The following is a 12,249-nucleotide window of genomic DNA, read 5'->3' as shown; positions in this document are numbered from 1 at the left end:
CGGAGAGACAGACGGACAGACAGACGGACAAACGGACAAAGGGACAAACGGACGGACGGAGAGAGGGACGGGCGGAGAGAGGGAGGACGGACGGACGGAGAGAGGGACGTGCGGAGAGAGGGAGGACGGGGGGGACGGAGAGACGGACGGACGGAGAGAGGGACGGACGGACGGACAAACGGAGAGAGGGACGGGCGGACAAACGGCCGGCCGGCCGCCGGCCCCGCCGCGGTAACGCCGCCCTCTAACGGGCACCGGCCCCGCCGCTGCCCCCGGGGGTCCCGCCGCCCCCGGGCCGGGGCTCACCTGCACGTGGACCATGCCGCCGTCCCCGCAGTCCGTGCAGCTCCCCGGCAGCGCCAGGCACAGCACCCCGCGCCCGCCCCGCTCCAGCTCCGGCCGCCCCGCCGGGGACCGCGGGCCCCCGGGGGTGATGTGCCCCGCCAGCACCGGCTGAGCCCCGGCCCCGGGGGCTGCGGGGACCCCCCCCGGCCGCCGCTGCCCCCGCCGGGGCCTCGCTGGGCGCTGCGGCCGCTAATTCCCGTGCGCCCGCCTCTGCCTGGCGGGTCACCAGCAGGAGATTAGGGAGATCAGGAGAACGCTCCCCGGCACGCTCCCGGCGCCGTGCTGCTGCCTCCCCCGGCCCCGGCAGCGCCGCTGTCGCACTGTCACACGTGCCGCCAGCACGGCGAGCACCGGCACCGGCTGCACGCCCCAAACCGGCCAGACTGGGCAAACCGCCCTCCGCGCCGGTGTTTGGGATGAGCGGATGATCCCGGCCCTGGGGAAGGAGCTCGCCAAGCCAGGAGCTCCGTGGGACACACGGGGAGCGGATTTTCGGGATGCAGGGATGATCCCGGCTGTTGGAACCCGCGGCCCCAGGTGTTCCTTCAGCTCAGAGCTCTGTGGGACACAGGGCAGAGCGGGTTTTTGGGATGCAGTGGATTTTTGGAATGTTCCTGGACCCCAGGGAAGGAGCTCCTCCAGCTCGGAGCTCCGTGGGACACACGGGGAGCGGATTTTCGGGATGCAGGGATGATCCTGGCTGTTGGAACCCGCAGCCGCAGGGAAGGGGCTCCTCCGGCTCGGAGCTTTGTGGGACCCATAGGAGAAAGAATTTTTGGGATGCAGGGATGCTCCCGACCCCGGGGAAGGGATAGCTCTTCCAGCTCAGAGGTCCATGGGACACATGGCAGAGAGGATCTTTGGGATGCAGGGATGTTCCTGGACCCCAGGAAAGGAGCTCCTCCAGCTCAGAGCTCCGTGGGACACAAGGGACAGGGATTTTTGGGATGCAGGGATGCTCCCGGCCCTGGGGAAGGAGCTCCTCCAGCCAGGAACTCTGTGGTACACATGGGAGAAAGGATTTTTGGGATGCAGGGAAGCTCCTAGCCGTGGGGAGAGAGCTCCTTCCAGCTCTGTGCCTGCAAAGCAGAGGCAGCCCCGTGGCTTTTGGAGCACAGAGGCAACCAAACCCCGGTTCCCTGTTGCCAGGAGGAGCCCGGGCATTCCCGGCCCATCCCAAACTCACCGGCACAAGGTGGGAACAGGGAGGGGGGTGGAGGGCTGGGGAGAGGGAAAATCACAAATACCTGACCTGCAGAGGAAGGTTTGTCCCCAGTGTGGGAACCCCAGGTGGGGGTGACCCCTTGGCAGTGCTCCTTTTGGGGGGAGCCACAAACCCCAGCCAGAGCTGGCAAACAGCACCAAATTCCCAGGCTGTGCCATGGTCCCACTGAGCCCCTCAGGCTGCTCCTGGGGGGAATTAGGGGGTGCAGGGGGAGGAATTTTGTGTGCCAAGGTCCACGGGGTGAGGAACTAGTGCAGGAAAAGGGAAGGCAGAACTGCAGGAACTTAATTAATCAAACAAGAAAAATTAAAAGGAAAGAAAAAAAAAATCACCAATAGCTGTTCAAAAAGCACTTGCTGAGACTGAGCAATCCCACGAGGGACCCATCCAGTATCTGCTCCTCATGGAAGGGGTGGAAAACTCAGCATGGAATTCATGGGGAGGGTGGGAATGTCTCTTTCCCAGGAGCCCCGTGCATCCCGTGGGGCTTCCAAAGGGATGGGGAACAGGGAGGAGGTGCCACATCCCTGGGGACAAGGCAGGGGTGATGCCAGCCCCCCCTCTGGAGCCCATCCCTGAGGAAAAAGAGCTGCTTTGCTGCAGGCAGGAGGCTCAGGGCTTCCTGAGGGCTCCTGGAAAAACAATCCGGCTCGGGAATATCGCGGGGCTCGTGTTTCTCTAAATAAGTTATTTTTCCACTGCCTCACAAAGGTGTTGTCTCTCTTCTTATTACTCTTTGTGTCATATGCAGTTAATTATTCATCCCCTTTCTGGGCTGCTCTGGGAGTGGACAGGGATCTGCTCTGGATGCTTCTGTCCCAGTGGGGTCGAGGTTTTGGCCATAATCCCAGTGGGATTGGGATCCTGGCAAGGCAGTGACACAGACCATGCCCCAGAGGAGGCCACGAGGGAGAAATTTTGGCTGCAGAAGCTCAAATGAACAACCTGATGCTCCTCATCACTTGGTGACATTCCGGAAGGGAAGAGCAGGGACAGCCAGGGTAGGATTGGGGTGTCCTGATTTGGGGAGAGGAGATTTTGGGCAGCTCCTTGGAAAGCTGCTGACACTGTGACATTTTTATCCTTGGCACCACATTCCTGTGCCCCTGTCAGAGCCTGCCTGGCCATCTCCCCATGCTGAGCTTTTCCAATCCACTGCCTGTGCTCTCAGGTGAATTAAAAACACAAAAAGAAGGATTGAATTAAAAACACAAAAAGAAAGATCCTCATTTCCCTGAGAGCCACTTCAGGCCGTGGAACCCCCCACAGCTCCAAAGATGAAGGGGAGAAGCCAACAGGGAAAATCCCCCCCGCTCTCAGCGCCTGTCCCTTGAACTCAGCGTGTGCTAATTGGGCTGGTGCATAATTAATGGCACTAAACACTAGATGGAAACACCATCCTGCCCATCAGCCCGGCACGGACTGGCTTCAAAATCACTTGGGATGGAACCAAATCGCAGCTGCCAGGCTGAGCCCAGAGGTGCCTTTGGACCCCCCCATCCCATGGGAACAGGGCCGTGCCAGGGCCTTTTGAATCCCTCAAATCCCACCCTGGGAATTGTGTCCCTGCCTTCAGTTCCCCGTGAGAAGCCTCAATTCCAGCAGCTCCAGGTTCCCAAGGGCTGCCACCACTGTTTGGTGCCACCAGCACTGCCCTGAGGGACAGCCCCATCCCAAGGGAATTTTGGGGTGCCCTGGCTCCCCACTCTGTTCTCATGCTCCCTAACCCGAGTGCAGCCACAGAATCCCGGGATCACTGAGGCTGGAAAATCCCTCTGGGATCATCGAGTCCAGGCTGTGCCCAACCCCGACCCTGAGCACTCAGTGCCACTTCCAGGGATGGGCACTCCAAACCACCTGGGCAGCCTCTTCCAGCCCTTTCCATGAGGAAACTCCTGCTGATGTCCCACCTGAGCCTCCTGAGATACAGATCAAGGTGATGTCCCCTTACCCTGTCACTGTGGGAGCAAAGCCTGACCCCACTACCTGCACCCCACCTGGGACTTGTGCAGAACCCCAAAACCCTCCAGAGCCTCCAGCCCAACCCCTCCAAGGTGCTCCATCCCTACCTCATCCGCCAGCCCCTCACTGTGGGATCAAAGCCTGACCAACAACACTGCCTGCACCCCACCTGGGATTTGATCAGAACCCCAAAACCCTCCAGAGCCTCCAGCCCAACCCCTCCAAGGCTCTCCATCCCTACCTTGTCCGCCAGCCCCTCACTGTGGGCTCAAAGCCTGACCGACCCCACTGCCTGCACCGCACCTGGGACTTGTGCAGAACCCCAAAACCCCTCCAGACCGTCCTTTCCTCCAGCCCACCCCCTCCAGGCGCTCCATCCCTACCTCATCCGCTAGCCCCTCACTGTGGGATCAAAGCCTGACCGACCCCACTGCCTGCACCGCACCTGGGACTTGTGCAGAACCCCAAAACCCCTCCAGACCGTCCTTTCCTCCAGCCCACCCCCTCCAGGCGCTCCATCCCTACCTCATCCGCTAGCCCCTCACTGTGGGATCAAAGCCTGACCGACCCCACTGCCTGCACCGCACCTGGGACTTGTGCAGAACCCCAAAACCCCTCCAGACCGTCCTTTCCTCCAGCCCAACCCCTCCAGGCGCTCCATCCCTACCTCATCTGCCAGCCCCTCACTATGGTATCACAGCCTGACCAACAACCCTGCCTGCACCCCACCTGGGACTTGTGCAGAACCCCAAACCCCCTCCAGAGCCTCCTTTCCTCCAGCCCACCCCCTCCAGGTGCTCCCTCCCTACCTTATCTGTCAGCCCCGCACTATCCTTGGCCAGCAGGTAGACAGCCCCCCTCTCGGCCAGCAGGATGGCCGTGTCCGTGGTGGACAATGACATGGGAGCAAAGCCTGAGCGACCCTACTGCCTGGACCCCACCTGGGACTTGTGCAGAACCCCAAACCCCCTCCAGAGCCTCCTTTCCTCCAGCACAACCCCTCCAGGTGCTCCATCCCTACCTTATCTGTCAGCCCCTCACTATCCTTGGCCAGCAGGTAGACAGCCCCACTCTCAGCCAGCAGGATGGCCGTGTCCGTGGTGGACAATGACCTGGGAGCAAAGCCTGACCGACCCCACTGCCTGCACCCCATCAGGGACTTGTGCAGAACCCCAAAACCCCTCCAGAGCCTCCAGCCCAACCCCTCCAAGGCTCTCCATCCCTACCTTGTCCGCCAGCCCCTCGCTGTCCTCGGCCAGCAGGTAGACAGCCCCGCTCTCGGCCAGCAGGATGGCCGTGTCCGTGGTGGACGACGACCTGGGCCTGCCCTGGTGCTGATGCAGGATGGCCGTGAGGCCGCTGTCCTGGGGGGCTTTGCGGCCCAGGTGGGGGCTCCCCTTCTGGGGCTCCAGCGAGCCGCTCTTGGCGCGGCGGCTGCCGCTGTGCAGGCTGGTGCCGCGCTTGATGGACGGGCGCGAGCGGATCTGCTGCAGCACGCGGTTGAAGGCGGTGGGCCGGGCGGGGAGGTCGTGCAGGGACACGGCGTAGGACACGCGGTGCATCTCCGGGGAACGCTCCTTCTCGTCCGGGGACTCGTGGTCAGAGGCGCCGTGGGGGGCTGCGGGCGGCCCCGGGGGCCCCGAGTCCTGCGAGCTCGGCTGCTCGCGCTCCCGCGAGCGCCGGCGGCTGTGGAAAAGGTGCTTGAGGCCGTGGCTGAACATGGAGCCCTCGGAGAGCTGCTGGATTTTCTGTGGGAGAACAGAGGGATGGGGGCTGTTAATTGAGGGGATGGGTGCTGTTAATTAATTGAGGGAATGGGTGCTGTTAATTGAGAGAATGGGTGCTGTTAATTAATTGAGGGAATGGGTGCTGTTAATTGAGAGAATGGGTGCTGTTAATTAATTGAGGGAATGGGTGCTGTTAATTGAGAGAATGGGTGCTGTTAATTAATATCTGTCAGCCCCTCACTATCCTTGGCCAGCAGGTAGACAGCCCCACTCTCAGCCAGCAGGATGGCCGTGTCCGTGGTGGCTTTGTCAATTTAGGGAATGGGTGCTGTTAATTGAGAATGTTAATTTAGGGAAAGGGTGCTGTTAATTTAGGGAATGGGTGCTGTTAATTGACGGAGTTAATCCAGGGAATGGGCACTGTTAGTCGAGGAAATGGGTGCTGTTTGTTAATTGAGGGAATGGGCGCTGTTAATCAAGGGAATGAGTGCTGTTAATTGAGGGTGTTAATTTAGGGAATGGGTGCTGTTAATTGAGGGTGTTAATCGAGGGAATGGGCACTGTTAATTGAGGGAATGGGTGCTCTTTGCTTATTGAGGGAATGGGTGCTGTTAATTGAGGGAATGGATAAATATTGGAAATACTAAGTATTAGTACTTGGAACTACTAAATATTAATGGAGGTATTGGAAATACTAAGTATTAGCAGAACTATCGGAAATACTAAATATGAATATTTGGAAATACTAAATATTAATGCAAATATTGGAAATACTAAGTATTAGTGGCCTCAGCCATGGGCCAAGAGCCACACAAGCTCCAGCAAGGATCGGGGTTTTTTCCCTGTGACACTTTCCATGGGATGAACCAGCCCTGTGCCACCAAACCCAGTCCAAACTGGGCAGCCACTGGTTTCCAGCAGGGGATGGGAACAGTCACTGCCCTGAGCATTCCCAGCTCTCCCTCTCCAGAGGCTGCAGCCCACATTCCCAGGAAACAATCCCTGGGACTCGGGGTGGCAGATGGCCATGGGGAAATCATGAATATGGATGGTGGAACAGATCCTGCTCCTGATTATGGCCAGGGCAGCCTGGCCAGGGTTCTGGAAATCCAGGGTTCTACTGGAACCTGGCCAGGGTTTTGGAAATCTGGGGTTCCACTGGAACCTGGCCAGGGTTTTGGAAATCTGGGGTTCCACTGGAACCTGGCCAGGGTTTTTCCCTGCAGCCGCTGGAAATTCGGGGTTCGCTTGGAAATCTGGGTTTCCACTGGAAATCCAGGGTTCCTCTGGAAATTCAGGGTTCCACTGGAATTCCCAGATTTGAAGCCCAGGAGATTTTGGCCCTGTGCCCTCCACATCCCCTGTGTGAGGAGAATCGTGGAGCAGCGACTTCCAGCATTTCCAAATTCCAGCATTTCCAAAGGGCTCAGAGCATCCTCAGAGCCCCTGTGGCACAAAGTTGGGATTTTGGAAAAGCTGAGATGTTCCAGACACGATCTCCAGGAGCTGCAGACAGAGGAGGAGCTCATGGCCATACAGAACGGGCTCCTTCCCCTAAAATCCCAGACAAATCCAAACCCAGCCCTCTCAGCACACCTGGAACACTGACAAGGAATCAGCAAAGGGATCCTGTGTCCCCAAACTCTGCAGAGAAAGCTTTTCACCCTTCCCTGAGCCACTCACAATGCAAATCTCCATCCTTTTAGGCTCTTCCTAGGAAATATATAATAAATCTCCAGTGCTGAATCGCTTCTTGGGGAAATAACAATTTAAATTTTATTCTATTTATAGAGTCTCTATGGAAACAGAGGCAGCATTTGAGAGGTAAGAACTCCAAACCCCCAGATTCCTCCCATGGAGGGCACGGCCAGAGCTGCACAAGGCTCAGGTGAAAAGAAGCAATCAACTCCCTTAAAGCCTTCAGGAAAATAATTTCTGAGATGGACTTCCCAATCTTGAATGATCTTCTGCAGAAAGATACAATTTCAGTTCTCATTTCACATTGTTTTTGATAAATTTAGTTCTGCTGGTGAACTTGCCTGAGCTGAACATCTTTAGTATTCTTTAATATTACTTCTGTGAAAGTTCTTATATAAAATACTAAGTTAAAAGATTAGTTGTCTCCAATTACTTCCACTGCTTTCTTTATTTAGAAAATTTATTAGAAATTGTTACAAAGTGGCACTTGAATTTCTTTTCAGCCAGAGCTGCAGAAAGTCCAAGTGAAAAGAAACAACCAACTCCCTTCCCCAGGGAGATGAAAACAAACTAAAAACGGAGCTGGCAGGAAAGATTTTGGGAGCCAGATGCCCTCAGGGCTTCTCCATCCAACAGCTCCAACTGAGCAAAATTCACCTTTTCAAACAAACTCCCCTCAGGCCCTTTCCAAGTTTTCCTGAAAGAGGCTTTCAGGGGCTGGGCAGGCACGGGATCTGCATGAAAAAAACCAAATTTTCATGGGAAAAAAAAAAAGAGGGAAGCAAGGAGGGATCCCAGCTCTGTTTGTCCAGGCTGGAACCCACTGAATTCCAGCTCTGGGTTTGTCTGATTTCAGGAGCTGTGAGTGGTGGCCACAAACAAATCTCATGCTGCTGTACAAGCTCTGTTTTCTCATGTTTTCCCAGGATATTCCTGCACTTCCAAAGCAGAGGCATTTTCCTGGCACAGAACCACTCATGGCTCAGAGCAGAGGCTATTTTGGAACAGCCATTGCTTACTAACCACGGCAATGGACACAGATTAATTTCTCAGCGTGGACAGCTGTAAAACACCGGGGCGAATCCAAAAATATCTTTATTTCTTTGGACTTTCTCATCAGCACAGCCAGGCTCTGCTGCTTGGTGGTGGGGACTTGTTTTCAAGGACTCCAGCTCCCACTGCACTGAGGACAGCTGGAAAAATCCCATCTTAGCCCAAACCAGGGTATCTTGCAGGAAAAATGGTGGGGACTTGTTTTCATGGACTCCAAAGCCATGCTCCAGCTCCCACTGCACTGAGGACAGCTGGAAAAATCCCATCTTAGCCCAAACCAGGGTATCTTGCAGGAAAACTGGGAGTTGGATGTCAGTTTTGCCTTGCTCTTTGGCAATGCCCTTGCCCAGCTGTGCCAGGCTCTCCAGGCTGGTTTCCTGCTGCTGCCACCCAGCCTGAACCCGCCCGGCTCCTCTCTGAACCATCCCCTGACACCCAAACCCCTTCCTCGGCTGGCAGGACACACAAGGAGAGGATCTGGTTGCCACGACCTCCCAGCACGGCCCCAAGCTGAGAAATCCTGCTCAACTGTTGGGATTATTAATTATTTATTCATCCCCAGCCTGCCCAGAGGCTCCAGCCAAGGCTCTGCAGCTCTTTGGAACGTACAAACACGGGGGGAAGTCCCAGCCCTTCCCACCTTATCCCATTCCAGATTTAAAGTCTCACCCCTTCCCACCCCATCCCATTACAGATTTTAGGGCACAGGGGAAAATATTATCAATTTGTACCCCATCCCATTCCAGATTTAAAGTCTCCCCCCTTCCCTCCCCATCCCATTACAGATTTTAGGGCACAGGGGGAAGTATAATCAATTTGCACCTCATCCCATTCCAGGTTTAAAGTCCCATCCCTTCCCACCCCATCCCATTACAGATTTAAAGTCCCATCCCTTCCCACCCCATCCCATTCCAGATTTAAAGTCTCATCCCTTCCCACCCCATCCCATTACAGATTTTAGGGCACAGGGGGAAGTATAATCAATTTGCACCTCATCCCATTCCAGGTTTAAAGTCCCATCCCTTCCCACCCCATCCCATTACAGATTTAAAGTCCCATCCCTTCCCACCCCATCCCATTCCAGATTTAAAGTCTCATCCCTTCCCACCCCATCCCATTACAGATTTTAGGGCACAGGGGGAAGTATAATCAATTTGCACCTCATCCCATTCCAGGTTTAAAGTCCCATCCCTTCCCACCCCATCCCATTACAGATTTAAAGTCCCATCCCTTCCCACCCCATCCCATTCCAGATTTAAAGTCTCATCCCTTCCCACCCCACCCCATTGCAGATTTAAAGTCCCATCCCTTCCCACCCCATCCCATTCCAGATTTAAAGTCTCATCCCGTCCCCTTTATCCCATTCCAGATTTAAATTCTCACCCCTTCCCACCCCATCCCATTACAGATTTTAGGGCACAGGGGGAAGTATCATCAATTTGCACCCCATCCCATTCCAGATTTAAAGTCCCATCCCTTCCCACCCTATCCCATTCCAGATTTTAGGGCACACGGGGAAAGCCACAGCCCCCACACAGCAGCAGGATCCCAGCAGACCCTGCTCATCCCTGTGTGGGTTTTCCATTCCTGCTGCTCCATTTCCAGCTGATTCTCCTCTGCCACCACCCAGCCCCCTCCAGCCAGGCTGGGGGCAGCGTCAGAGCTGTCCCCAAGGGGTGACAACCAGCCCAGCTCGGCCCCTTCTCCCACAGCATCCCAAGCTCCCGCTGCCACAAAAGCCAAGGAAAACGCCGGGATGTTCCCAAATGGCAAATCAGGCACTCCCCCACAGCCGCCGCTCCCGCGGGCACAGCCGAGAGCAGCGGCATGTGACAAACGTGACTCACACGGCAGGGCAGCGCCAGAGCGAGCGACAGCGCAGCGCTCCCGGGATAGCGGGATGTGTGCCCAGTGTGGGGAATGGCCCGGGATAACGGGATGTGGGCCCAGGTGGGGGAATGGCCCGGGATAACGGGATGTGGGCCCAGGTGGGGGAATGGCCCGGGATAACGGGATGTGGGCCCAGGTGGGGGAATGGCCCGGGATAACGGGATGTGGGCCCAGGTGGGGGAATGGCCCGGGATAACGGGATGTGGGCCCAGGTGGGGGAATGGCCCGGGATAACGGGATGTGGGCCCAGGTGGGGGAATGGCCCGGGATAACGGGATGTGGGCCCAGGTGGGGGAATGGCCCGGGATAACGGGATGTGGGCCCAGGTGGGGGAATGGCCCGGGATAACGGGATGTGGGCCCAGGTGGGGGAATGGCCCGGGATAACGGGATGTGGGCCCAGGTGGGGGAATGGCCCGGGATAACGGGATGTGGGCCCAGGTGGGGGAATGGCCCGGGATAACGGGATGTGGGCCCAGGTGGGGGAATGGCCCGGGATAACGGGATGTGGGCCCAGGTGGGGGAATGGCCCGGGATAACGGGATGTGGGCCCAGGTGGGGGAATGGCCCGGGATAACGGGATGTGGGCCCAGGTGGGGGAATGGCCCGGGATAACGGGATGTGGGCCCAGGTGGGGGAATGGCCCGGGATAACGGGATGTGGGCCCAGGTGGGGGAATGGCCCGGGATAACGGGATGTGGGCCCAGGTGGGGGAATGGCCCGGGATAACGGGATGTGGGCCCAGGTGGGGGAATGGCCCGGGATAACGGGATGTGGGCCCAGGTGGGGGAATGGCCCGGGATAACGGGATGTGGGCCCAGGTGGGGGAATGGCCCGGGATAACGGGATGTGGGCCCAGGTGGGGGAATGGCCCGGGATAACGGGATGTGGGCCCAGGTGGGGGAATGGCCCGGGATAACGGGATGTGGGCCCAGGTGGGGGAATGGCCCGGGATAACGGGATGTGGGCCCAGGTGGGGGAATGGCCCGGGATAACGGGATGTGGGCCCAGGTGGGGGAATGGCCCGGGATAACGGGATGTGGGCCCAGGTGGGGGAATGGCCCGGGATAACGGGATGTGGGCCCAGGTGGGGGAATGGCCCGGGATAACGGGATGTGGGCCCAGGTGGGGGAATGGCCCGGGATAACGGGATGTGGGCCCAGGTGGGGGAATGGCCCGGGATAGCGGGATGTGTGCCCAGGTGTTGGAATGGTCCGGGATAACAGGATGTGTGCCCGCTGTGGGAATGGTCTGGGATAACGGGATGTGTGCCCAGGTGTGGCAATGGCCCGGGATAGCGGGATGTGTGCCTGCTGTGGGAATGGTCTGGGATAACGGGATGTGTGCCCGCTGTGGGAATGGTCTGGGATAACGCGATATAGCGGGATGTGTGCCCAGGTGTGGGAATGGTCCGGGATAACGGGATGTGTGCCCAGGTGTGGGAATGGCCCGGGATAACGGGATGTGTGCCCAGGTGTGGGAATGGTCTGGGATAACGGGATGTGTGCCCGATGTGGGAATGGCCTGGGATAGAGGGATGTGTGCCTGGTGTGGGAATGGCCCGGGATAACGGGATGTGTGCCCAGGTGTGGGAATGGTCCGGGAATAGCAGAATTCCCTGCCCAGGCAGGGAATGCTCTGGAATAATGGGATGTGTGCCCACATGTGGGGAATAGCAGGGGATTCACTGTCCAGGTGTGGGAATGCTCTGGGATAACAGAATTCCCTGCCAGGGGGTGCAGATCCCCGTGTGCTCCAATCACAGGTGCCATCTGCAGGGTGACACCTCTGCTGCCAGCTGTGCCAGCTGTGCCAGCTGTGCCAGCATGGCTCACACGGCCTCTGCCACAGCTGTCACCTCTGCTCACCAAAATTAATGAATCAGAACTAAACAGAAATGTGCCGCAGGGTTTGGAACTGGGACCTTCCTGAAGGAAAGTCCTGCATGCCCTGGGTGGGCGCTGAATCCCACCCGGGGGTCCCAACCCCACATCCATCCCTTCCCAGCAGGAGGGCTCCAAAAAAAGAAACCAAGATAAAAATGTATTAAAGCATAAAAGAAAAGATTCATAATATAGAAATATAAAGTTAATATAGCGTATAGAATAATATATAAAATATTTTAAAATATAAAAATAAATATATTATAATTATATCATAATATATATAATATATTATATATATTATATTTTATATATTATAAATATAGATAATTATATATTATTAAATAAATATATTTATTAATATATATTTATACATATTATATTATAAATATAGATAATTATATATTATTAAATAAATATATTTATTAATATATATTTAAACATATATTTCAAATATATAGTAATAT

General features: G+C 56.2%; 1 protein-coding gene across 2 annotated transcripts in view; it reads right to left on the bottom strand.

Moving 5' to 3' along the window:
• Positions 1 to 12,249, bottom strand: part of TMCC2 (transmembrane and coiled-coil domain family 2) — a 33,604-nt gene that overhangs the window by 12,931 nt on the left and 8,424 nt on the right. The window contains exon 2 of one of the 2 annotated variants that reach the window (XM_041422612.1): positions 4,759 to 5,280. In XM_041422612.1, coding sequence (XP_041278546.1) covers positions 4,759 to 5,280 — 522 coding nt within the window. Of the gene's footprint in view, positions 1 to 306; positions 563 to 4,758; positions 5,281 to 12,249 lie in introns of those variants that run through there. The other variant, XM_041422613.1, reaches the window with a different exon arrangement.

This window comes from Onychostruthus taczanowskii, unplaced genomic scaffold (genome assembly GCF_017590055.1).
Source record: "Onychostruthus taczanowskii isolate IOZ18803 unplaced genomic scaffold, ASM1759005v1 scaffold74, whole genome shotgun sequence".
Taxonomy (NCBI): domain Eukaryota; kingdom Metazoa; phylum Chordata; class Aves; order Passeriformes; family Passeridae; genus Onychostruthus; species Onychostruthus taczanowskii.
Note: the sequence above shows the minus strand (reverse complement) of the source record. Positions and strands in the feature narration are given on the sequence as shown.